The sequence below is a fragment of the Muscardinus avellanarius genome, assembly GCF_963383645.1.
Source record: "Muscardinus avellanarius genome assembly, chromosome: 1".
NCBI classification, from domain to species: Eukaryota; Metazoa; Chordata; class Mammalia; order Rodentia; family Gliridae; genus Muscardinus; species Muscardinus avellanarius.
Window position 1 is genome coordinate 235,933,837 of NC_137786.1, and position 26,461 is coordinate 235,960,297.

Here is a 26,461-nt window from a genome sequence, read left to right on the forward strand (position 1 = left end):
AAAGAGATGAACTGACTCATGAAAACAAGCAGCCTGGCAGTCAGGGAGGAGAGGAGCCGGAGCCTCGGGACCAGGCGCTGGCTGGGGCTGCGGCCGGCCGACTGAGCGCCGGGGACGAGGACAGAATCCCAGCGCCTAAATTCAGGCGGGCCTGGACCAGCGCTGCCCCCGACCTGGCAGTTCTGTGGCTAATAATCGCCTCTGAGTTCAGCTAGTCGAGCCCAGCGTCCTTTGACCTGCCACCAAGAGTCCCGCAGGTCCCCCACCGAGCAGGGTTACCTGGAGCCCGCCGAGGGAGGTGCCAGCCAGGACGGCGTGGCACCTGTGGGAGAAGTGCTGCCCGCCGCGCCCCATGAGGCCCTCCCGAGTCTGGCTGCCTGTGCGGTCTGAGGCGTCGTGCCTGAAGCTCCCCACGGGTTGTCAGGCACGCCCTGGGTGGTTTCACTGTGGCCGGGCGGCCCTCACCTTGCTGACTGCAGGCCCCCGCGGCGGGGCTGGCTCCTGTGAACGGCTCCGGCCCTTCCTGCTGTCTTTTGGCCTTTCTGGGGTAGGTGCTTCCGCGCTGCCGCCTCTGAGCCAAGGCCGGGAGCGTGGAGAGCGCTTTCTGTCTCGTCTTTGCGGTTTTCCCGGGGAACAGGTCAAAGAGCTTCTCTTGCTGCCAGGTTACAGGAGGGTGCCCCTAGTCACGGCTCTGGCAGACGGGAGTTTGCTTGCCTAGAACAGAAGATTAAGGTGGCAGGGCTCTGCCGGGACGCGTCTTCTCCTGGTGGCTCGGGGAGGCCTGCCGGGCTGGCCTGGAGACTGCACGTCTGTGACAGGCAGGTTGACCGAGGTGGACTAAACACACTCTTTTCTTTTTTCTCAAAGTATCCAACAGTTGCCCCCCTTTTTTTCTTGGTGGTACTGGGGATGGAACATGGGTATTCTACCTCCAAGCTACACCCCCCAGCCCTATTTTTTTATTTTTTATTTTGAAACAGGGTTTTACTAAGCTGTGGAGGGCCTAAGTAGCTGAGGCTGGCCTCGAACTGCGATCCTCCTGTCTCAGTCTCCCACGTGCTGGGATTACCAGTGTGCACCACCACGCCTGGCTGAGTTCTTGTCTTGCTGCCACCGCCGTGGTGTCCAGCGTGGCACTCAGCGTCAGTGTGATAGCTAGCTGAGGGCCGCGGACGGCATCCCTACAGCCCCTCTCAACCAGCCTCTGGATGCTCTCCGTTATGGCTGAAGAAACAGGCTTCCGAGAACCCCTCTGCAGAAGTGCTCTGATAGCATTGTGACACCCGGTCTCGGGCCGTAGGTGGACGCCTTCTCTGGATGGCGCAGGGTTCCGCCCACACCGGGACGGGGCAGCTTCCCTAGGTGAGCATCTCATTCCTCCATGCCTTTCCTTTGCTGCTTTGTAGGAGTTCGCCGCACTCACGAAAGAGCTCAGCGCGTGCCGGGAGCAGCTCCTTGAGAGGGAAGAGGAAATCGCCGAGCTGAAAGCGGAGAGGAACAACACCAGGGTCAGTGGCGTCCGGCTGCCGTCCCTGCGTCGCGCGGCCCGTCGCTCTCCGCCCCCGTGCAGAGGCGCTGGGCGCTGGGTGCTGTGCCGCCTGCGCCGTGGGCGCCGGGCTGTGTGGTGGCGGCGTGCGAAGGGCCGCGCCCTGTCCTGCTCGTTTCAGCTGCTGTTGGAGCACCTGGAGTGCCTGGTGTCGCGGCACGAGCGCTCGCTCCGGATGACGGTGGTGAAGAGGCAGGCGCAGTCCCCCGCGGGTGTGTCGAGCGAGGTGGAGGTGCTCAAGGCGCTCAAGTCCTTGTTTGAGCACCACAAAGCTCTGGACGAAAAGGTGCCGCGGCTGCCGGCGCCTGCTGGTTAGCAGGCTTGCGCGTGTGTGTGTGCGTGTGTGTGTGTGTGCGCGCGCGCGTGCGTGTGTGTCTCATTTCTGCAGCCTCTTGAATTCTTGTAAACTGGTTTTCTCTGTTAGAAGGCAGTATTCTTTGTGGCTAACAGGTAATAGCTAGAATAAATATCTTAGAATTGGTTAATTACATATATGTGTGCGCTTAAGAATTGGATAGTCTGGTTTATTTAGGGGCAAATTAATTTCCCCAAATTAATTTATTTATATTAGTACTGAGGATTGAACCCAGAGGCATTCTACTTCCAAATTACACCTCTGGCCTTTTTTTATTTTTTTAATTTGGTAGGTTGCTGAGAATCTAGTTAAGTTGCTGAGGCTGGGTTTGAACCTGTGATCCTCCTGTCTCAGCCTCCCAAGTACTGGGATTACAAACATACACACACCACCATATCTGGCCCAAACTTAAAATTTAAAGCCATTAAGCTGGGTATGGTGGCACACACTTGTAATTCCAGTATTTGGGAGGCTGAGATAGGAGGATCACAGGTTCGAAACCAGCCTCCGCAACCTAGCGAGACCTTGTGTCACAATAAAAATAAAATCGGGCTATGGGGCGTAGTTTGGAAGTAGAACACTCCTGGGTTCAATCCTCAGTTACCACGCACACACAAAAATATTAAAGCCATTGACAAGCAAATTTTCATGACAGTAAAACCGATGAAAGACATTAGGTACTGTATTGTATTTCACTAATAATAGGATAGCTGTACAGTGCAAGTAAGGTTCATACGTACATAACAGACATGGAGCTGGGCCTGTTCTTTTCAGGTGAGAGAGCGACTGCGCGTGGCGTTGGAGAGGTGCAGTTTGTTAGAAGAAGAGTTAGGTGCCACACATAAAGAGGTAAGCTGAGACTCAGTGGAGGATTTGGGTTGGGAGGTGTTTTCTTTTTATCCCTTCATCTAAAAAAAGTGCAAGGGCTATAATACCTAGTAAATGTCAGATGCTGTTTGCCGTCTTGAGGACCAGCGCCCCGGGCCCGCGCCAGCCTGGGAAGCTCGGTCTCGTGTGTCCCGCCTGTGCCGAGTCCTGATTGGCGGCGGCTCTGCGGCGGCCACGCTGCCAGGTCGCGTCGCCTGTGCCGGGCCAGGCCTTTGCCCTGTTGCCCGTTTCTCATGCAGAAGGCACCTTACTCTCATATTCAATTTTTACTTTTAGCTAATGATTCTTAAAGAACAGAACAACCAGAAGAAAACACTACCAGACGGGGTGCTTGCCATGAACCACGACCAAGAGGACACACCGAGCACGAACGGAAAGGCAAGTGCCCGGCCCTGCCGCTGCAGGCGGCTCTCGCCTGTGGCCAACGCGGGGCCCTGCGCTGTCTCTGAAGCGCCTGCCGGGCCCACACAGTGTGGGAGCGGTGTCATCAGCAGATAGCAGAGACCCTTTTAAGCTTTAATTTTTAAAACTTTTACTGGACTAGGGATTGAACCCAGGGGCGGTGCCGCCAGCCTTTTTATTTTGAGCCAGGCTGGTCTGGAGCCCACATCTTCCTGAGCAGCACGGCGTGCAGGCCTCGTCTTGCTCGCGGCACGGGCACCGCCTTCACTGGGAGTGTTTTCTCCCTAGTGCACCCCGGATGGCTATTCAGGGCATGTGTTTTTTCCGACAGAGATCTTCTGATGGCTCCTCAAGCCACGAGGAGGACCTCGCCAGGGTCATCGAGCTCCAGGACGTCATAGACAAGCAGTCTCGGGAGCAGAGCCAGATGAAGGAGCGCCTGGCCGCGCTCTCCAGCCACGTGGCGGAGCTGGAGGGGGACCTGGACACCGCTAGGAAGGACCTCATCAGGTCTGAGGAGGCCAACACTAAGCTGCAGCGCGAGGCCCGCGAGGTGAGCGAGGCAGCAGCGACGGCCGCCGCGGGGTCCAGGCAGCGAGGCCATTGTTTCCGCTGCTTTTATTCTCCAGTTTCTTTTTTACTTTTTTGCTGGGGGTTGAACCCAGGGGCATTCTATCCCCAGCCTTTTTTTTTTTTTCAGTTTGAAACAGGATCTCACTAAAATGCCGAGTCTAGCTAAGTTTCTGCGGCTGACCCTGAACCTCCCCTCCTGTCTCAGCCTCCCAGGGTGCACCACCGCGCTCGGCTCTCTCTCAGCTATGGGTTGTATGAGGAACGGTGAAATAAAACCTTGCTCTGCGATGGCAGCAGGCTCTCTGCACCCCTGGGTGCGAAAGCCAGCGCCGTGGCCTGGCCCGCCCGGTGGGGGACTTGCCCGGGCCTTTGCTGCCCTGTGCACGTCCGTCCTTCAGCCATCACAGTTCCCTCTTCCTATGTTTGGCTCTTACTCAATTGCTGAGGCTGGTCTCAAACCTGCCATCCTCCCGTCTCAGCCTCCCAGTGCTGGGTCTCAAGCCTGCCACACTGCCCAGGACGGATGGATACTTTGTGACTTTCTTCTGTCCTTTCCTAACCTGTCCCTTGTACCCTCATGAGACCCTGCCAGCTGTTGGACAGAGGTTAGTGTGGCAGCTTCGTGTGTCCTATGTAAGAATTGAGAACAAAGGCAAACATTTGCGTGTATTATGTAACCTACTAGGGCATATTATTCTTTGGCTGCAGTAGAAGATTATTTATGTGGCAGAGAATAGTAAAATTCTTGTAGGACCTATTTAAATATTTAGACCTTGCTAATAGTCACTTAGTAAACAGGGAACGACCTAGAAGCTGGCTTTGGAAGTGGAAGGCGGTACTACACAAGCACACAGTCTGGTCCTAGCCCAGTGTTTGTTATGTGTAGTACTAATTTGGCTTCAGGATTTTGCCGTACACTTTAAGTGGCTGCACACCACAAATTAAATTAAACTTTGACTTCTTTTTCTCTTGGTCAGTGTGCTTTAATTTTCTAATCATATGAGGTTTTATTCAACTTTCACCCAAGAAAATGAGACTTGGGTCTCGGTGTGGTATCCGTTGAGAGGCCGGCTCTGGCCCCTGTCAGCCCTTTTATAGTTTGGGACAAACACAGGCTGCACCTTCACCATCTTGAATTCTTGCAATATTGGGACTTTTTTTTAAACTTGGGGTGGAACCCGGGGCCTTCTACTTCTGAGCTACCCCCAACTCCCCCTTTTTATTCTTTATTTGGAAACAGGGTCTCACTGAGTTGCAGAGGGCCTAAGTAGCTGAGGCTGTCTGTGAACCGCAATCCTCCTGTCTCAGCCTCCCAAGTGCTGGATTACAAGAGTGCGCCACCACGCCCGGTTATTGGGGTATTTTTACTACACTTAATTTTGGTAATATTACATAGACAAGGATGTCTATGTAATAGACCTCATATTAAGTCAGATAAGTCTGAGATAATCACAGAAGTGAGTATTTATGATATTTGAGATATGTGCATTTTCATCTACATTTGTGGAAATTAGCATTATTATCAGGTTTTGAGGACATTAATTTTATAGTTGATTTGAAATTAAGATTTAATCGCAAGATGAGCATGGTGGTGCAAGCTTGTAATCCTAGTACTAGGGAGGTTGAAACAGGAGGGTCACAGGTTCAAGGCCAGCCTCAGTAAGTAGTAGTGAGACTCTTATCATCCCTGTTTCAACAATAAAAATAAAACAGATCTGGAGTATACCTCAGAGGTAGAATGGCTTTGAGTTCAATCCCCATACCAAAAAAAACAACAAAAAAAAAGGATTTAGCCACGCTTTCTTCCTCGGGGGGCTGTGCAGTACTGACTTCCCTGTCCCCTCTGCGCCCCGCGCAGGCCATGGCGCAGAAGGAGGACATGGAGGAGAGAATCACCACCCTCGAGAAGCGCTACCTCGCCGCGCAGCGCGAAGCCGCCTCCGTGCACGACCTCAACGACAAGCTTGAGACCGAAATCGCGAATAAAGACTCTGTGCACCGACAGGTAGCGGGCCGGCCTCAGCTGGGTAGTGAGACGGGGCCTTCCCACGTACGATTCGCACCCATGAGCCCCGGGTCACGCTCGCGCCCTCGGCGCCGTGTTCCAGTGGTTGTCCTGACTCGTACGCGGCAGCGTCTCAGACCCGACCTTGCGATGGGGCCACTTGATTCCTTGGTTTCCGTGGCAACGTCTCGGTTGCTGTTTACTACTTTTATTTTTACTAAGAAAGCAGAGTGTAAAAGAACTTCAAGGATTGGCTCCTGGATAACTGAGAACAATTAGATAAATGGCAAATTTAGAGACAAAGTCTGTAGCCGGGCGTGTGGCGCGCGCCTGTAATCCCTGTACTTGGGGGCTAGCACAGCAGGATCATGGGTTCGCAGCCAGCCTCAGCTACTTAGTGAGGCCCTGTTTCGAAATAATAAAATCAGCCTGGGGGCGTAGCCCAGAGTTACAATGCCCCTGGCTTCCATCCCTAGTATTACAAAGAAAGGGGAAAGAAATGAAGTCTGTAAACCAGACCTGGCAGCATACACCTATAATCCTAGTACTGGGAGACTAAGTCAGGAGGATCCAGGTTCAAGGTTAGCCTCAGCACTATGGAAAGGCTCTCAGCAACCTAGTGAGGCTCTGTTTCAAATAAAAATAAAAAGGGTTGTGGGTCTGGCTTGAAGGTAGACCAACTCTTAGTTCAATCCCTAGTACCAGGAAAGAAGAAGTGAGGTCTGTGGGAGAACTAACGTCCTGCTGTGGTTTGGCCAACCACGCTTACTCTTGTTTCTGTGTGGTCTCAGGAAACCAAGACTTAACCAGGAAAACCTCAGTCTAGCTTCTTGAAAATAAAATGGCTGGTATTTTATGAGTGCATTTTGACCAAAATTAAAGTATTAGGCAGCCATTAAAAGTGATATTATAGAATACTGTTTAATAATGTGTAAAAAGGTCCCAATAATGACGACTTTGAAAGCAAATCCTAAGCCAGGTGTGGTGGAACGCATTTGTAATCCTAGCGCTTGGGAGGCTGAGACGAGGAGGATTGCAAGTTCCAGGACAGCCTCAGCAATAGAGGCTCTACTCAACCAAGCAAGCGCCCTATTTCAAAATAAAGATAAAATAGGGCTATGGGTATAGCTTGGAGGTAGCACACCTCTGAGTTCACTCTCCACTACCAAAACAAAAGGCAGATTATAAAATAGTACATTAGTGTGATGTGTCTTTTGAAGGTTTAAAGCGTGGCTTTTTTTTAATGGTACTGGGTGTGGAACCCAGGGGCTTTCTACCTCCGGGCTATTCTCCCAGAGTATGGTATATTTCATACTTTATTTGGAAACAGGGTCTCACTAAGTTGCTGAGAGCCTCAGTAAGTCGCTGAGGCTGGCTTCGAACCTGTGCGATCCTCCTGTCTCAGCCTCCCAAGCGTGGGGATGACAAGCGTGCGCCACCACGCTTGGCAAACTGTGACGTTTCTGGACGGATCCACACAGAAAAATGGGGACTATGCACGCAGATGTGGACCTCCAGCAGTGTGAACTTCAGATGATATTTTAGATGCCTTTAACATCTTCTGTTGGAACTGATAATGACAGCGCAGCAGGGCAGAAATAGCAAACCAGGGCGACTCATGTAAGAGACGCTTCCACCTGAAGGTCTCGCCCTGAGGGCTACCGAGAAAAGCAGACCCAAACTGTGTTCCACTTGTACTCGTTTTATTCCATAAAGAACTGCTACACACTGGGAAAAAATCTTTTGTTAGGTTTTCTATGTTGAAAATTTTCAGTGTCAGGTCAGGGGTTTTTTTGTTTTGTTTTGTTTTGTTTTGTTTTTGTACTTGGTATTGAACCCAGAGCCTTTCTACCTCTGACCTGCATGTCCAGTCCTTTTTAAATTATTATTTGACGCAGGGTCTCATTAAGTTGCAGAAGGCCTTGCTGAGTTGCCAAGGCTGGCTTTGAACCTGCAATCCTTCTGTCTTGGCCTCCCAAACACTGGGATTACAGCGTGCCCCGCCACTCCCGGCTGAGTCAAGGGCACAGGTGGAAGTAGCTTGAGCAGCTTGGCAGCTGCAGTTGCCTGTGGGGAGGGCACAGAGCCGTCAGGGCTCACCCTGGTCGGTGGCCCGCGGCAGATGTGCCGGTGGGATTGCTGTGCACAGGGTCAGAGCCAGCCCTTCTCACCTGAGCTTGTCAGTGTCGGAGCGGGCTCTTACGGAACGCTCTTGTCCTCAGTGCATGGAACTTTGTTTAAAAGAACCAGTTTCTTTGAAGACCTTTAGGTCATGCGGCGACGTTGCTAGGAGGTGCTCTGCACGTCAAGTCGAGCCCAGCTAGGTGGACGGATGGGAGAGGCCGGCCCTGCCGAGGCCACCGGGCAGCAGGGCTTCTGTCCTGGCGGATTGCGTGCCTGTTAACAGCGTTCTGAGGCTGGTTTCTCTTCCTTAGACGGAGGACAAGAACCGCCAGTTGCAGGAACGCCTGGAGTTGGCGGAGCAGAAGCTGCAGCAGACCCTGAGGAAGGCCGAGACGCTGCCGGAGGTGGAGGCGGAGCTGGCGCAGAGGGTGGCGGCGCTTTCCAAGGTGCGCTGGGCAGGCCGGGCGGTCAGTAGTGCAGCCAGTCTGTGCGCTGGCTGACTCGTTCTCAGGACCGCGCCGTCTAGCAGGGCGCTTACTAACGTCAGCCAGGCCTCCGTTGTCGCCGCCCGGCGCCAGGCACGTGGCGTCTGTCCAGTGCGTGCTCCACACGTTACTGCTGCTCAGGGCTGCTTTCGAATAGGCTAAAGCTTTGCATCCAAGATAACTTTTCTCAGAAATAGGAAAATGTTATTCTCCTTAAGATGATCAAAATAACGTGTATGTTTTTAAGTCGTTTTATTTTTTTGAAATTACTTAAAAATACAGTTTGGGTTTTTGGTTGTTTGAAATGAGGTCTTGCTCATGCTGGCCTTGAACTCCTGGGCTCAACGGATTCCCCTGAGTCAACCTCTCACGTAGCTAGGACTACAGGCACATGCCACTATACTTAGCTTAAAAAAATGTTTTTTTCGAGCCAGGTGTGGTGGCACACGCTTATAATCCTGGAAGGCTGAGACAGGAGGATCTCGGGTTCGTGGCCAGCCTCAGCAACTCAGGCCTTTCGTGGCTTAATGAAACCCTGTTTCAAACTAAAAAAATGGGGCTAGGGATGTGGCTTAGACGTAGTGGACATGCCTTAATTGTACTTGAGAGGTTGAGACAGGAGGACCACAGGTGTAAGGCTACCACGTGGTAACTTAGCAAGACCCTGTTTCAAAATTAAAAGGCGTTATTGGTGTAGCTTCACCTCTGGGTTCAATTTGCGATACCACAAAGAAGAAATTTTAAAAAATATGTCTTAAGCTGGGCGTGGTGGCACATACTTATAATCCTAGTACTTGGGAGGCTGAGACAGGAAGATCACAGGTTTGCAGCCAGCCTCAGCTACTTAATGAGGCCTTCCACAACTTAGACCCTATTTCAAAAATAAAGAATAAAAAATAGGGGTAGGGGTGTCGCTCAGAGGTAGAATGTCCTGGGGTTCAATTCCCAGTACTGCAAAAAAAATAAGGTCTTAGGCCAGGTGTGTGGGACATCCCTATAGTCCCAGTACAGTACCGGGGAGGCTGAGACAAGAGGATCACAGGCTGGAGGATAGCCTCAGCAACATAGGGAGGCTCAGCGCGGGCTAGGAGTATAGCTCGTAGGTAGAGCCCCTGGCTCGATCCCCAGTACCACCAAAAACAGCCGTCGTTTAACAGCATTGGCTAGGCATGCGTAAGGACAGTCCCTGCCCCCAGTCCTCGTGGTCCACAGGAGAAGCAGGCGGGTAATGTGTTGGCACCGTGACGTAAAGGTGTCCAGATGAGGTGGCTCACATGGGGCCTGGGAGTGCCCAGCTGGCAAGCCACCCGCCATCCAGGGCGGTGGGCAGGCCCAGCACCGCAGGTCGGGAGTGGGCGGCAGGCTCGCGGCCCTGGCAGGAGCCCTGTCTCCCCAGCTTGGTCTTAGCTGCCTGCTGGGGAGGGGTGGGAGAGAGCTGACAGACCCAGCCCTGCTTCAAGGGAGTGTGGCAGGCGGGCGGTGTCCAGCTCTGGACCGCCTCTCAAGCTGCTGCCGCCACTGACGCACCTAGGCTCCCCCAGGGCCCTTTTAAAGTGTGGTTTCTTCTCTCCTCGCTGTCTTTCCTGTCCTTGTCGGCTTTGTAGTCTGAGCCTTTGTCTTCTGGGAGCTCTGCTGCTAAAGAAGCTAAACTGTTGGACCTCACTTCCCAGCTCAGGAAGGTAGACGCTGCCTGGCTCTTCCGTGCTTGCTGCTTCCTGCTCTCCTTGCTGGCCACCAGAGCAGCCTGAGATGGAGACCACGGACCACTGTGTCGGGCGGGTGGGCGGGCGGAGCACAGTGGGCTGCCAGCGCCATGCTTCAGGCCCTGGGGCCGTTGCCTCGGGCTGACACGGAGCCGCGGAGGACGCGTGCCGGGAGCACGGCTCTCCCCGGCGAGGGCGCGGCGGGCCACCGCGCATGCGAGGCTTGTCGCTGCCACATCTGTGCACGGCATGTTGGCAGGACAGCATCGGCCTGCGCTTGCTCACTGCGTCTTTGCCGGCAGGCTGAAGAGCGGCACGGCAACATTGAAGAAAGGCTCCGGCAGATGGAGGCGCAGCTGGAGGAGAAGAACCAGGAGCTGCAGCGGGTGCGTACCCAGGGGGCCGAGCGAGCTCGGCAGGCAGGCCAGAGACCTTGCCTGCGTGTTGTCCGAGGAGTCGGACATCCCACACCCAGCGTTGGTGGCCACAGAGGAAACCCACGTCCCTGGGCGACACTGCCATGCTTTCCATATGGAGCCCCGTGCCTAGGAAGGCTTCTTGCTTATGTAGCCCATCAGGGGAGCCACGTTGCTGAACAGGACCCCCTGAAGTGGAGAACAGGGCCCGCCATCCTGCGTGACGGGCCCGCTCAGCGGTGTGAGCTCAGGGCCTGAGCACCGTCTACAGTACTGGATCTCCACCCGCAGGAGTGGTGGGTGTTGGAGAGGACGGCCCAGAGCAGAACACCAGTGTGAGCTGTCCTCGTGGGGTGTTGGGACTGCGGGAGGCTGTCAGTGCAGTCTCGAGAGTGTCCTAGAAGAGGCGATGACACCCAGGAGCTGTGCTTCCCCGGGGTGGGGGGAGGCATGGAGGTGTCATTCCAGAGCCCATGGGTCCCCTCAGCAGCCAGCTTTCAGACAGTTTAAGGCCTGGCTTCTACTTTCCCCAGACACCACTGGTCGACGCTGCTCGAGTCCCGTGAGCTCCCATGAAAGGATGGCTTTGACTCCCACTGAGAAGTCGCATGTTAAGCTGGGTGTGGTGTCACACCTGAAGTCCCAATACTTGGGCGCCTGAGATGGGAGGATACAGCCTCAGCAACTTAGTGAGACCCTTTGCAACTTAGACCCTGCTTCAAGTACAAAATAAGTCAGGCTTGGTGGGACACACAATCCTAGTACTTGGGAGGCTAAGACAGAATTGCAGGTTCCTGGCCAGCCTCAGCAACTTAGGCCCTTCACAACTTAGTGAGACCTTGTTTCAAAATAAAAAATAAAATAAGGCTGTGAATGTAGCTCAGAGGTAGAACATCCCTGGATGTTCTCCCTAGCATCAAAAATAAATGAAATTAAAAAATAAAAAGACTGGCATGTTGCTTAAAGGTAGAATGTTCCTGGCTTCAGTCCCCAGAACCACACACAAAAAAGAGGGAGATCACATGTTAGGCAGTCCCCTACCTCTCAGCACACACACGCATACTTATACACACTCTCACTGTGTAAGCAGTGATGACATTCTTTATTAGAGGACATGCTTCACTACTGTCAGAACCAGTGTAATCAGTAAGAATAGTGTTATGATTGAGACGTTTGTGACCACAGCAATTAAAAATAAACTTTAAGCTGTCTGTCTTGCTCTAAAAATACTCAAACTCTAACAGGAGGAAAGCATGTATTCTGTGTCCTGTATAAAGTCTTGGCCATCTTTTGGATAAGGATATTGCTGTATGCTAGGCACATTCTGAGAGCATTATATTCAGTCTTTATAGCCCCCTCGAGTAAAGGGAGCTGCCCCTGCCCACCTTTACCAGCGCAGACGCTGCACGTGCGGGGCTGCCGAGCCTCCGCCTCCCTTGGGCAAGTCCTGCGGCTCGGGCCTGCCCAGCTGTGGACCAGAGCCTGGAAGGAGCTCCGCTGAGGCCTGGACAGGCGCCGCCATTGACACCGCCCACCCTCCGCTTGTCAGTTATGTTCATTCAGGGTATGGGCGGAGCTAGAGCTTCTAAACTTTGAAGTGGATTACAGTTTTACAAAACGGACTCGTCAGCTTCGTTACCACAGCCTAAAATTACTGAAGGCAGTGATTTGTACTTTGGGAATATAAGTTTCATTATGAAAAATTTAGGCTGTGCAGAGGTGTAAAGAAAAACAGATGGAAGCCTCCCCATCTCTACTGACCTCCTTTCTTTTTTTTCCCCTGTGGCTCTGGGGATGGAACCCAGGCGCATTCTACCTTCAAGCTACGCCGCCAGCCCTATTTTTATTTTGAAGCAAGGTCTCACCAAGTTGAGGAGGGCCTCACTAAGTAGCTGAGGCTGGCCACAAACCTGTGATGATCCTCCTGTCCAGCCTCCCGAATGCTGGGATTAACAAGTGTGCGCCACCATGCCCGGCTTTTATTTTTTTCTTTTTGAAACAGGGTCTCGCTAAGTTCTGAAGGGTCTCACTAAGTAGCTGAAGCTGGCCTTGAACCCGCGATTCTCCTGTCTCAGTCTCCCAAGTACTAGGATTATAGGCACGTGCTACCATGCCTGGCTTGTACTGACCACCTTTTTCAAATCTTTTTTTTTTTTTTTAAAAGCTTTTGCTTTGTAAATCAAATTAATTTCTTCACTTGAGTCCAGACCTAAGTTTTTGTTTGCGGAAGGGGAAATCCCCTGCCAGTATATAGGTAAACTGATTCCTTAAATGTCTGCTGGCCTGGCATGTCAGTCACTCGCCAGGCGCACCTGAGCGTGCCTGTGGCATTGCTGTGACCAGGAGCCTTGTAGCCAGCCGTCTCTCGGTGACTGTCCCCGAGTCCCTGGACCCGAGTCGGTCTGAGTGTCGGGAAGGCTGTGGGTGGCTGTGGGAAGGCGCAGTGGGAGCCGGGGCACGTGGGTGGCTCGCCGCCGGACTTTGAAGGTGCCGACCGCGTGCCTTTTGAAGTCGGAGTCTTTGGTCTCTTCCAGGCGAGGCAGAGAGAGAAAATGAATGAAGAACACAACAAGCGCCTGTCGGACACCGTGGACAAGCTCCTTTTCGAGTCCAACGAGAGGCTGCAGCTCCATCTGAAGGAGAGGATGGCGGCGCTGGAAGACAAGGTGGGCCGCCGCAGCGCAAGTGGGGTCCGGCCCAGCCAGCAGTGCTGCCCTGCCGCTGCCGTGACGGGGTGCTCCGCGTTTTTACTCCCGAGGTCAGGAGTAGATCAGTGGTTTCTGGAAAGGACTGGGTGGTAAACATTATAGGCTGTTAGGAAGGACGAGTAGTTACGGAAAATAATTTCATGCTAATTAGCAATTAGCACAGAAGCAGCCATAGGCGACACACGAGTGAAGGGCGTGGTTTTGGTGCAGTGGAATCTTATTTGTAGACACGCAGTGGGCCGCACCGAGCCAGCGCTCTCTTGTCAACTGCACTAGAATCTTCATTCGGGCCCACCATCGCCCTTCTGTTGTTCTCAGTGGAAGTCCATTCCATCTCATTCAGAAATATAGTAGTTTAGGAGCATGGCCTGGAGGAAGAGGTCATGGCAGCTAAAACCAAACCCTCTCCTGTCCCAAGCCCCTTTCCTGGCTGCCCCGTGTTGAGGGGCCAGGGTCCCTGCCGGAGATGCTCTCACGGGCAGCAGTGGGCCCAGACTTGAGAGCGCCGGTCCTAACTGCACCAGTGCCCGGCCGTGACGCTCGGAAGCACCCCTGCTTGGCCCTCGGGGGTCCTGCTCGTTTGAAACCGGTGATTGCTACTCACTGGGGATATGTTTATTGTGACACACACAGCCCTTGATGGGGGCATGTTTCTTCTAGACAGAACTAGTCACAGAATGTGTTACAGAGAGGATGCAGAGCAGCTTGCCTCACCGACCTGCTCAGCCATCAGGCTTCTGGAAAGACCGCTTCAAGTGTCGATTTTAATTTCACATTTGCATCAGTCATTTGCAAAGCCTGAAAGTTGGTGTAAATGGTTTCCTGGTGAGAATACACTTGCGCATGCGCTCGGCACCCCCACGCGCTGAAGTCTGGTCGGTGAAGGAGCTCACGTTCCAGGCGAGGGAGCTGCAGCGGCCGCCGCCCCGTGGTCAGCCTTTGGCGGCAGCAGGCTGTTCTCAGCGGTTGCATCCGACCCTCCCTTTCCCGTGGTGCAGCGCGGCATCTCGTGGGACACGTTAAAGGCCGTAGCGCTGACTCGTGGTGTCTTTTTCAGAATTCTCTGTTGCGAGAAGTCGAAAGTGCAAAGAAGCAGTTAGAGGAAACGCAGCATGACAAGGTACCGCGCCTGCGCCGGCTCACTGAGCGCAGGACGGCGGGTGGAGCCAGCCGGTGGCTCACTGAGCGCAGGACAGCGGGTGGAGCCAGGGGGCTCACTGAGTGCAGGACGGTGGGTGGAGCCAGGGGGCTCACCGAGGGGCAGGACGGCTGGTGGAGCTGGGCGGCTCACTGAGCGCAGGACTGCAGGTGGAGCGGGGGGGGGGGGCTCACTGAGGGCAGGACGGCAGCGGGTGGAGCTGGGGGGCGCTCACTGAGCGCAGGACGGCTGGTGGAACCGGGGGGCTCGGGCCTAGTGACTGCGGACGCTCAGTCCGGGTGGGGTGGGCTTTTTCACTCTCAGCCCTCGGACACAAGGTGGCTGCACTCCTAGATTTGTTTGCTAAGTACAGTTCAAAACCTGGATCCTTTCTGGTTTTGTTTGAGGCTTCACTAGTAGCATAAACCTTCCATCAAATACAGTACTGTTAGGTCTGGGTGTGGCTTAGTAGTTGAGAGCTTGCCTAGTGTGCTTGAAGCCTGGGTTTCACCCCTAAGACTGCACAAAAAAGTTAACTTAAAAATAAAAAACCAGCCTGGCGTGGGGGCGCACGCTTGTCATCCCAGCTCGGGAGGCTGAGACTGGAGGATCGGGGTTTGCAGACAGCCTCAGATACTTACTGAGGTTCTTTGCAACTCAGTGAGACCCTGTTTCCAAATCATGAATAAGAAATAGGGCTGGTGGTGTAGCTCTGAGGTAGAATGCCCCTGGGTCCCATCCCCAGTACCACGCATAGTGACACACTCCTGTAATCCCAGACCTGGAAGGCTAAGAGAGGAGGATTGCTGGTTTGCAGCCAGCTTCAGCAACTTAGTGAGGCTTTCCACAACGTAGTGAGACCCTGTTTCAAAATAAAAGAATAAAACAGGCAAGGTGTAGGTCAGCCGGGCATGGTGGGCACGCTTGTCATCCCCGCACTCGGGAGGCGGAGACAGGATGATCGCGCAAGTTCGAAGCCAGTCCCACTGGCTTAAGAGACCCTGTTTCCAAAAATAAAAAAGTATAAAATAGGTCTGGGAGTGTAGCCCGGAGGTAGAAGGGCTTCCAGGAACCCCAGTACCACCAAAAAATAAATAAATAAATAAATAAATAAATAAATAAATAAAGTATAAAATAGGTCTGGGAGTGTTGCCCGGAGGTAGAAGGGCTTCCAGGAACCCCAGGACCACCAGAAAAAAAAGGTGTAGGTCAGAGGTAGAATGCCTCTGGGTTCAAATCCCAGAACTAAAACACACACACACACACACACACACACACACACACACGCACGCACGCACGCACACACCTGTTAGGGCTGGGTGTGGCTCAGTGGCAGAGCACTTGCCTACTTTGCTTGAGGCCTTGGGTCCCATCTCCAGTAATGCAAGAAAAAGTTAATGTGAACAAAAAACACGCCGCGCGTCCAGCCGCGATGGGTACCAGCATCTGAGCACATTTGATGTAAAATTCGTGTGAGCCTCAGTTGTCAACTTCTTGTTTGTTCGTGTGTGGTACTGGGGATGGAGCCCGGCATGCACACCACACCTAGCCCTAGAAAGCTTTAAACCCTGATGGAGGGAACTGAATCTGAGCCCCTGACTCTTTTCTAGGACCAGCTTGTCTTAAACATTGAGGCCTTGCGAGCTGAGCTGGACCAGATGAGGCTGCGAGGCGCCGCGCTTCATCATGGGTATGGTATCAGCAGGTACCTCTCGCGTGCTCGCCTGGCCTGGCGTGGTGCCGGGCAGCGCAGCTGGACGAGACACGTGGTCGGCTGGGGCTGGGGCTCAGAGGCGGGCAGGAGGGGTGTGAGGAGACACAGCAGCGGCCTGCAGGGTGGGGAATGGCCAGGTAGCTGCTGGATATACTGATTTGGTGCCTGGTGGGTGTGGCGCAGATGCTGGGACAGGAGGATGGAGCAGGGAGGGCGGGGCTCTGCTGTGGCCGAGTGAAGTCTTCCTGGTGCCCGCTGTGGGAGCTGTGCGGCTAGGCTCCGGGGCCTGCATGTTGGTGGGCAGTGTGGTGTTTGCAGTTGCTTTTAGTTTTTGAGACACTGAGAGCACTTGGCGTCATTCAGAATCTGTTGAGGTGTGACTTTGCAGCGGCTGATGTAAAGCTGGTGAGGGAGCCCGCTTGTGAGTGAGCCTGTGCCGCGCTCAGCGTCTGAGCGCCTGGGTTCCCTCCTTGTCTGTCATTCTCACTTGAGGGGGCTAAAAGCCCGTTTCTGTGAAGCACGTGGTCATCGAGTGAGAGTGGGTGTGGGGCAGAAGTCACTGGCTGCGCCGGCTGGTGATGTTCGTTGCAGGAGACCAGCGCCTGCCTGACGTGCAGCGCAGGGAGGCGCAGAGCCTGGCAGGCATTCCTGCCTCTGCAGACACGGTTCCCCGAGGGGCTGGGGCACCCTCCCAACCCTGCTTCCAGAAAACAAGAGGAGAACTTGGTGGGACAGTGACGGAGCTGGCCAGACTCGCGCTGTCTGCAGAGCCAGAGCGGGCGGGCTTTCCAGGAGAACACGGAGGGAGATGTTGCTGGGGTTCAGGAGGGCCTCGCTGCTGGGCCGCAGGCCACTGCCGGGCCCGGGCTGAGGGGCGAGACAAGGTGCGCGGGCCTCTCCTCGGGAGCGCGTGGTGATGAGGGAAGCTGAGGGCAGCTTTCTCAAGATGGAGAGGGCTTGCCCATGATGGCAGCCTAGGGCGTGTACGCGGCCACCGTGGGGAAGGAGATGCGAGCCCTGGGAGCCCCAGGGCGGGGTAGATGGCCTCGCGCCGGCCCGCCTGGCCGGCTGGCTGGGCCACAGAGGCCGAGCTGAGAGGCCTTGTTGGTGGCTTGGAGGGAAGAGGCGAATCAGCAGGAGGCGGGAATGACAAGACGGAGTAGTGGGCGGCCGGCTCCTCGCTGAGCTGACTTCACGGTGAAAGGGGTCTGCTTGGTGTTGTGACCTCTAGCAGGAGGCTTCACAGGAGCAGAAAGGACAGGTGGGAGGGGCTGTCATCGGCCGGGGAGACGACTGGGGGTGGGTGGCGGCAGAGTGAGGGAAGCGAGCCTGGGAATCGGTGTGAGCAGCCTGCCTCGGGGCCTCCAGAGGGTCTGCGCCATCGAGACCCACCTGCTCGGCCGTGTGTGCGCGCGCTGCTCTCCTGCTGAGAAGGCTGCTGCAGCCCCAGGGCCACCAGCTAGGACCATGTGGAGAAGGAGCGGGCAGTTGGAGCAGGAGCGAGGGAGTGGAGGAAGTAAAAAGATAGCTTTATCAAAGGGAAAGTCCAGACACGGATAGCTTGCAAACAGGGCATGCGTCTCACATTACGCTATGGGACATTTCTTTGCAATGTGGGGAGGGGCTGGGAATGTGTAGGTGAGTTGGCTGTCCCTAAGCTGCTGTGTGCGGGGCTATGAGGGTCCACGTGCCCGCCCGTGCACAGCCCGCTGCTGGGTTCTGAAGTGAAGGCAGCCGCCTTCTCCGTAGGACTTGCAAAGGAGGCAGCCGCGAGATGGCACCAGGGCAGGTGCAGGGGTGGTATGTGCCTGGCTGAGCTGCTGCTCGCAGGCCTGGCCCATGTGGATGGCCAGTGGCTCTCGTGCTCCTCCGTCCTGGCCGCTCAGGCCCGCCCTTCCTGGGGCTTCCTCACCCAAGCTCTTGGTAGGCCTGTGCTGTGGGTCTTGAGACAGTGGGCCAAGCCACAGCTCCTGCAGCTGGGCCCCTCAGGAGTGCGGCTCTCACGAGCACACAGGTCTTGGCACGGGGCCGCGGAGCAGCTGGAAGCTGGAGGCCTCGTGTAGGTGTGCCTCTTGGCCAGCTGTGGGAAAGGAGAGGAGCTGCAGCCTAGCCCTCTTGCCCGAGACATCAGGTCAGCTCAGCTCAGGTCTCTGCAGACCAGACGCTGTGTCTCTGTTACCACCAGGTCCATAGCAGTCTGCGTGGGTTTCATAACAGTGAGGGGCCCCACCTGGTAGGGCTGAGACAGTAGAAGCGTTGGCCTGAGTGGGCAGCATGTTGCTTTGGGGGCACCCAAAGGGGTTACCTCCACAGAAGCCTTTTCTGTGTGAAATTGCGTGTTCTTCACGGGGGCAGTTTGGCCTGATAAGGCGGCACCCCGTCTTCTAACAACCGCTTTGTCTCGTTCCAGCCGCCCCCACTTGGGCAGTGTCCCCGACTTCAGGTTCCCTGTGGCAGACGGGCACACGGACGCCTACAGCAGCAGCGCAGTGTTGCGGCGCCCCCAGAAAGGCCGGCTGGCGGCGCTGCGGGACGAGCCTTCCAAGGCAAGGCCTCCTGCGACGCGCCCCGCCCGTCCTCAGCGCAAGCCCCGCTGTCTTTCCCTCCTGCTCCCTTTTCTGGCTAAGAGCACATTGGGCCACGCTTGCCTTTTCTTCTTTCTTCCTTTTAGAACAGGAAACTCAGTAACATACAGCCCGCCCTTAAGCACAGTGCTGATTGGTACCATCTGAAGTCGAAATGAGAAATCAGTGGTTGCATGCATTTATGATGTAGTGAAAGGAAGGACTGCTTCTGATGCTCTAGCAGGTGCCTGGGACGATTCATTCACTGGAAAAGGTTGGCACGGCTCACATTGGGCTCCAGTCCGACTGGTGGCCTGTCGCTTTGGGTGAGGAGCACGTCACCGCGGCGCATGCGGTGAAGCGGAGCCTCTCCTCGTGGCCAGACAGGGAGGGGGGAGCAGAGCCTCTCCTCATGGTCAGACGGGGGAGGGGCCAGCACCCACGGCTCCCGAGGGTGAGAGCTAGTAACCCACAGGCCTCCACTTGGCCCCGCCGCCCGCAGGCGGAGAGCCAGGCCTTAACCTGGCCTTGCTGGGGGCTTCCCTGTCCCAGCCACAGCACCTTTGTGCTCCGGTCTAGGCAGCACCCTGTGTTTGATAAGCTGCTGTATGCCAGGCAGCATTATAGACGTAGGCTGCAGCACTGTATGAAAACAGCCAAGACACAGCCGGGCACGGTGGTGCACAATTGTTATCCCATTACTTGGGAGGCTGGGATGGGAGTATCCAGGTTTGCGGTCAGCCTCAGCTACTACGCGAGACCTTCTGCAACTTAGTGAGGTCCTATTTCGAGGATAAAGAATAAAAAAGCCGGAGCCGGGCATGGTGGCGCATGCTTGTAATCCCAGCATTCGGGAGGCGGAGCCCGGAGGATAGCGGTTTGCGGACAGCCTCAGCTACTTAGTGAGGCCCTGTTTCAAAAAATCAAAAGATCAAAAAATAGGACCTGAGTGTAGCTCAGAGGTAGTATGCCCCTGGGTTCCATATCCAGTACCGCAAAAAAAAAAAAAAAAAAAAAAAAAATCGGGCTAGTGGTGTTGCTTAGAGGTAGAATGCCCTGGAGTCAATCCCCAGCATTACAAAAAAAAAAAAAAAAAAGAAAGAAAGGAAGGAAGGAAGGAAGACAGGACAGGTGAGACAAGCTGAGCACGCTGGTGCGCGCCTGCAGTCTCAGTGCTTAGGGGTTGAGGTGGGAGGGTCATGGGTTCAGGCTGGCCTCAGCAGCTTAGACTCTCAGCATTACAGTGACATCCTGTTTCAAAATGAATAGAAAGGGCTGGGGGTATAGCTTGGAAGTTGAATACCTCTGGACTAGCTGAGCATGGTGGCGCACGCTTGTCATCCCAGCATCTTGGGAGGCTGAGACCTGGAGGATCACGGTTCTCGGACAGCCTCAGCTAATTAGTGAGGCCCTCTGCAACTCGGTGAGATTCTGTTTCAAAATAAAGAATAAAAAATAGGGCAGGGGGTGTAGCTTGGAGGTCAAATGCCCCTGGGTTCCATCCCCAGACCTGCAAAATAATAAAATGAATAAATGAAAATAATAAAAAAAGAATATTTCTGGATTCAATCCTCAGTACCACCAGGAAAAAAAAAAAACGAACAAAAAAAACAGCAACAAAAAAAAAACAAACCTGCAAAATGCCGAGAGTGCACAGCCTCGTGAAGAGAGGCGAGCCACAGCAAAGGGACACGGCGGCCTCCGTGACAGGCGCAGCCCACACGTCTCCGTGAGCACTCTAGTTCACAGCTGTGAGTTGAGCACACGTAGGCTGGTCAGGCTCAGACTTCTTGTGGTTGTGGCCACGGGAAGGCTCAGGCGCCAACTCTGCTCCCAGTGCGCTTACACGGCTGTGGCCAGGGGTCTGGGCCCTCACAGGTCTTCACGGCCTGACAGCGCTTCCCTGGGTTCAACACACTCAAGAGGCAAAGAGGAAGCCCAAGCTTAGCGTCCTCTTCCCGGAGGTCGCACGCCTTCGTTTCCACTATGTTCTGCTCCTACCGAGTGCCGCCACACGGGCGCGGCGGGGCGGGTGGAGTTGTCCAACCCTCCAGTGTGTCGGGCGGCCTGCATTGTGGAGTGAGTGGAGCAGCCAGAGCTGTCACCCGAGGGAGCCGGGTGCAATGGCTGTGCAGGAGGCTGAGGCAGAAGGATCGCAGTGTCGAGATTAGCCTAGGCAACTTAGACCCTGTCTCAAAATAAGGAATACAAAGGGCAGGAGGTGCAGCCCGGTGACAGGGCCCTGTGCTCACCCCAGTACCCCACTCCTCCCGAAGGTGAGGCTCGGCAGCTGCAAGGTCGGAGTCTGTTTCTGAGTGGGGAAGGAAGGCTGCGGGTTTCAGGAGGGCCCGGGAGTTGATCCTCAGCAGTGTGCAGTGGGCAGGCCTGTCCTGGGGCCGAGGGGAGGGCCAGGCAGCCATTGAACAGGCCAGTCTGGAAGCCAAGAGTGCAGTCCAGAGCTTGAGATAAAAACGTGGGGTTGTGAGCGAGCAGATGGTTTTTATTTTTTATTACAGAGGATTGAATCCAGAGGCATCCTACCTCCAGGCTACACCTCTGGCCCCATCTTATTTCTTATTTGAAAACAGCGTCTCACTCAGTTGCTGAGAGTTGCAGAGGCTGGCTTTGAACCTGCAGTCCTCCTGTCTCAGCGAGTGCCACCGCGCCGGCTTGAGCAGGTGGTGTTTAAAGCACAGGACAGGATGAGGTGGACACCACCACCGATGGTGGGCAGGGCTGTGGAGGCTCCAGAGTCACAGCTTGTTGGAGAGCTGGAGTGGGAAGCAGGTGGGAGGGAGCTAGGAGAGGGGACCCAGGGTCAGGGGAGCGAGATCGCAGGGTGGGGGCAGGTCAGAGGGCAGATGGTTGTGTTGGCTGGAGCTTCCTAGAGCAGTTCTGCTGGGAGAAGTGCTCACGCCCAAGGTCAGCAGGCTGCAGGTGGAGGGAGGGGCAGGACAGACGGAGTGGCCGAGCTCTGGGTCACAGCCTCATGTAGGAGAGGAGAGGCCATGCTGGCAGGAGACTCGACTGAGAGGGAGACCCAGACTGAGAGGGGCCACGAGGGCAGGCGTCCGCTGGGAGTGGGCGCCAGAGGCTTGACCATGGGGGCAGGGCACACGGCGGGCTCTCACTGTGAACAGACCTTGCTGTGTGGCGCTGAGAAGCGGCGCCTGCCGCCTGCTGCTGCCCCTCCCTCGCCCCTCTGCTCCTCAGCGCTGCTGGCTGATGAGTGCGGGACCAGAGGCCGCTGAGCCGCCCGCTGGCCTGGGCCTGCCGAGTTTTCTCTGCTTCCCTTGAATGTGGCCAGTGGGGCATAGATGTGGTTGAATTCTTTTACTTTTCAACTCTCTTCTCTGATCCTGCGGGCTTCCCCGGCGAGTCACCCCAGAGATGCCTTATGTAGGGTTGCAGTGGAAACCCCACAAGGCAGTCTAGGGCTGCATGGTCCTCCTGCCCTGCCCATCCCGAGCAGCTCGGACGCAGAGCCATCTCTCCGAAGCTTGTGTTCCTCCATTTAAATGGCCTTCGTGCTTGATAGATTTCTTCCAGGCTCCTGTAACTAGCATTGTTGCTTCGGGCCGGCTGAGAATCCTCTCCTGTTCACAGGTACAGACTCTGAATGAGCAGGATTGGGAACGCGCCCAGCAGGCCAGTGTCTTGGCGAATGTGGCCCAGGCCTTTGAAAGTGACGTTGACCTGTCTGACGGTGAAGATGACAGGGACACTCTGCTCGGCTCAGTGGCCCTGCTTTCGCCCAGCGGACAGGCCGACGCGCAGACGCTGGCCATGATGCTTCAGGAGCAGCTGGACGCCATCAACAAAGAGATCAGGTGGGGACTTGCTCTCTGGGAAGGTCTGAACCCGGTAGGGTTGATGTCATCGAGTGGCCCCAGCTTATTTAAACTCGGCCATTTGAGTGTGTGTGTGTGTGTGTGTGTGTGTGTGTGTGTGTGTGGTACTGGGGGTGGAACCCTCGGGCTTCCTACCTTCGGGCTATATTCTCAGGCCTATTTTTTTATCTTTTGTTTGGAAACAGGGTCTCACTAAGTTGCTGAGAGCCTAAGTAGCTGAGGCTGACTTCAAACCTGTGCGAGCCTCCGGTCTCAGCCTCCCAAGTGCGGGGATTACTAGCGTGCACCACCACGCCCGGCAAACTCAGCCATTTTAGAATCGTAACTTCTGTGATGATGAATTATGGTTATGAATGCAGACAGCTGGGGCTCTGCGTCGTGTGCTGGTGCTCTGGGAAGATGCTGTGGGAAGTGTGAAGGCCCCCCAGAAGCTGATAACACTGCTGGAGAGCCCAGGGCCGGGGCATCCTGAGCCAGCTCTGCAACCTCTGCTGTTACAGAGCTGAGCCTGGAGGGAGGGACAGCAGGGTGCCCACCTCCCTGACAGGTGTGTGCCCTGAGAGCTTGTGGCTGGACACTCAGTGGACCAGAAGCCCGTGGCAAGCAGGGGTAGAGCTTGAAGAGGTCAGGGCCAGCTGCATGTCAGCTCCTGTCCAGCCTGGGCATCCCTCGGCTGGGCCTGGAGGCCTTCCTACACCCAGTACTGAGGAGGCCGCTGCGTGCTGCACAGCCCCACGTGCAAGCTGGCTCTGGAGCAGAGGGCTAGTTCCTGCTCCCCCTTGGTTCTTGCGCTGTATTAACACACCACAGGAAACGCGTTCTCTGCACGACAGTGAGTGGCCGGAGGGCTGCTGTCTGCATCTTTTTAGTCTCAGTGATATTTTAAAGGTTTGTTGTTATTTTTTTTTTTCTTTAGCAACTCTGTTAGCCTTTGCAATGGGAAATTTACAAAATAATGAGCCAGCTGTGGAACCAGATCCAGCAGTTACCTAGGTAGTGAAGAGGCCTTGGGCGCAGCAGCGTAGTCAGGGTCCCAAGACCTGCTGCAGGGCTCAGTGCTGCGGCAGCCACAGCAGGCCGGGACCCAGGGAAGAGCTGCTCTGCAGCTGGAGCGGGTGGGCGGCTCCGCTTGCAGAGTTGACCAGGTGGGAATGTATGTTTCTGCCTGAAGACACCCCAAGGCAAAGGGGGGTGTTGGCAGACTGAACACCCAGAGGAGTGCAGGCTTCCGAGCAGGACCCATAGACTGGGCTTGCAGGCCATGTCTCACCTGGTGAGAAGCTCAGGAAAGTGTCTTTCTCCATGGTTAAGGAGAGCGTGAAAGGGCTATACATGCGTAGTTTTTATGTTTTAAAATTTATTCCTAGATAAGTCGGGTGTGGTGGTGCACGCTTGTAATCCCAGCATTTGGGAGGCTGAGACAGGAGGATCGCGGTTCGCAGACAGCCTCAGCTACTACATAGTAAGGCGCTTTGCAACTCAGTGAGACCCTGTTTCATAAATAAAGAATAAAAAATAGGGCTGGGGTGTAGCTCAGAGGTAGAATGCCCCTGGGTTCCATCCCCAGTACCGCAAAAAATTTATTTAAAAAAATTTATAGATAGAGCCGGGCGTGGTGGCGCACGCTTGTAATCCCCGCGCTTGGGAGGCTGAGACAGGAGGATCGCGCTGGTTCAGAGCCAGCTTCGCTGGCTTAAGAGACCCTGTTTCCACATAAAGTAAAAAATAGGTCTGGGAGTGTAGCCCATGGGAGTGTATCCTGGAAGTAGAAGGGCTTCCAGGAACCCCATTACCACCAAAAAAAAAATTTATAGATAAAAATAATTCTTTGCCGGGCGTGGTGGTGCACACTTGTAATCCCCACGCTTGGGAGGCTGAGACAGGAGGATCACACAGGTTCGAAGCCAGCCTCAGCTACTTAGTGAGGCTCTCAGCAACTTAGTGAGACTCTGTTTCCAAATAAAATATAAAAAAGGTCTGGGAGTATAGCCCGGAGGTAGAAAGCCTCTGGGTTCCACCCCAGTACCATCAAAAAAAAAAAAAAAAAAAAATTCTTTACATAACAGATTGGCCTGGTATAAATGTAAAAGCCACCAACTGACTTATAAATTTCATTCTGTTAGAAAAGAAAAAGTGACTTTGCTTAGAATATATAATTAGAACTTTAATTGGGAGGGTCATTACACATTTTTTGTAATTATTATTATTAGCATAATTAGATACTGAAACTACTGTTTAGTTATGTCCAGTATTGTAGGATATGAGGACAGTAATGTGAATTCCAGATTAGTGCCGTGTGGTCGACACATCCAGAAACCCAGACAGGGCTGGTAGAGAGCTCCATCTGGTCACACTGCACGTTGACCCTTCAGGCGGCCTGGTGGCGCGCACCGTTCATCCCAGTGCTCAGGAGCCCGAGATAGGAGGATCGCAGCTTTGCTGCCAGCCTCAGCAGGTAGTGAGGCCCTCCGCTATTTCAAAATAGAAGACAATAAATGGGCTGTGGGCTAGCTCGCGGGTAGATGGCCCTTGGGTTCAATCCCCAGTACCAAAAATCAAACTTAAAAAAAAATCAGCTGAGCCTGGCGTGGCGGCGCACGCTTGTAATCCCCGCGCTTGGGAGGTGGAGACAGGAGGATCGCGCAGGTTCGAAGCCAGCCGCGCGCGCTGGCTTAGGAGACCCTGTTTCCAAAAATAAAAAATAGGTCTGGGAGTATAGCCCGGAGATAGATGGGCTTCCAGGAACCCCAGTACCACCAAAAAAACAAAAAAAAAAAAAACAAAAAAAAACCCCAGCTGAACATTTTCATTAAGTCTAATCCATGAAACGTATCAGTGTTTGTGATTTTAGTGAAGAAATTTGTAGAAAAATACACAGTTTTGCTCTAATAGGGAGGTGAGAGTTGGAAGTTCATATACCGTCACTTTTCTTTTGGAGGGGGTCTGGGATGGAGCCCAGGGGCACTCTACCTCTGAGCTCCACCCCCGGCCCTATTTTTTATTCTTTATTTTGGAACAGGGTCTCACTGAGCTGCAGAGCCTCACTAAGTAGCTGAGGCCGGTCGGGAACCGCGGTCCTCCGGTCTCAGCCTCCCCTCCCGGATGCTGGGATGACAAGCGTGCCCACCACGCCCGGCTCCTCATCGCTTATTAAGGAAATGATTCTTTGCAACCGTAGAAAGAGTTGCCAGTCAGCCTCCTCCAGAGTCACAGTGTGAACAGGTGAAATCAAATGTGAGTGTTGGCAAAACCAGTTTAACAAGACTCCCCGGAAGGTTTATTGTTTGTTCTGTAATTCAGCATATTGAAAACGGTACAGAGTGGGAGATTTGGCTGAGTGTCATTTGAGCGACTCGTTACTGGAGTTTATTCACAGTAATACAGAAGCAGATTTTTCCATCCAGCACAGGCATCTGTTTGCTAATAATGGGAGGTTGACGACTTTTGTTTTTAATTTTAGGTTGATACAGGAAGAAAAGGAGAACACAGAGCAGCGGGCAGAGGAGATTGAGAGTCGAGTCGGCAGTGGAAGTCTAGACAGTCTTGGTCGTTTTAGATCAATGAGCTCCATTCCCCCCTACCCCGCGTCCTCGCTTGCTGGCTCCTCCCCTCCAGGCAGCGGCCGCTCCACCCCGAGAAGGGTCCCTCACAGCCCGGCTCGGGAGGTGGACAGACTGGGCGTCATGACCCTGGTAAGTGTGGTCTTGCTGCCGCTGCAGCCTGCTCTGGGGCCTTTTTACCTATGACAAAATCAAGAATGTTGGCTCATCTAAGAGGTTCGAGTATTTTTAAGTAGCTGGCATTTGATTTTAGCATGTGGGTGAGCAGGTCGCACACCGCCACCTCCTTGTGTGACGTCAGCATTGGCTTTGTACCGGTGCAGCCGCCACGCGGGAAATACTTTGTTTTGCAGGAATAGATGGTTATCAAGGTAAATACAGATCAATGTCATAGCGTACAGAAAAACACAGAAGGAATGGGAGCACCCC

At 54.3% G+C, this 26,461-nt stretch overlaps 1 protein-coding gene across 3 annotated transcripts in view; it reads left to right on the forward strand.

The window, feature by feature from the left end:
• PPFIA1 (PTPRF interacting protein alpha 1) overlaps positions 1-26,461 on the forward strand; it is a gene marked incomplete at both ends in the record, with an annotated part of 89,379 nt that overhangs the window by 34,292 nt on the left and 28,626 nt on the right. For 2 of the 3 annotated variants that reach the window (XM_080699894.1, XM_080699895.1), the window contains 14 exons: positions 1,407-1,508; positions 1,668-1,832; positions 2,676-2,750; positions 3,066-3,167; positions 3,523-3,744; positions 5,623-5,769; positions 8,205-8,339; positions 10,384-10,467; positions 13,032-13,163; positions 14,263-14,325; positions 15,954-16,033; positions 18,468-18,603; positions 22,228-22,451; positions 25,933-26,164. In XM_080699894.1, the coding sequence (XP_080556020.1) occupies positions 1,407-1,508; positions 1,668-1,832; positions 2,676-2,750; positions 3,066-3,167; positions 3,523-3,744; positions 5,623-5,769; positions 8,205-8,339; positions 10,384-10,467; positions 13,032-13,163; positions 14,263-14,325; positions 15,954-16,033; positions 18,468-18,603; positions 22,228-22,451; positions 25,933-26,164 (1,899 nt within the window). Of the gene's footprint in view, positions 1-1,406; positions 1,509-1,667; positions 1,833-2,675; positions 2,751-3,065; positions 3,168-3,522; positions 3,745-5,622; positions 5,770-8,204; positions 8,340-9,982; positions 10,058-10,383; positions 10,468-13,031; positions 13,164-14,262; positions 14,326-15,953; positions 16,034-18,467; positions 18,604-22,227; positions 22,452-25,932; positions 26,165-26,461 lie in introns of all 3 variants that reach the window. The other variant, XM_080699893.1, reaches the window with a different exon arrangement.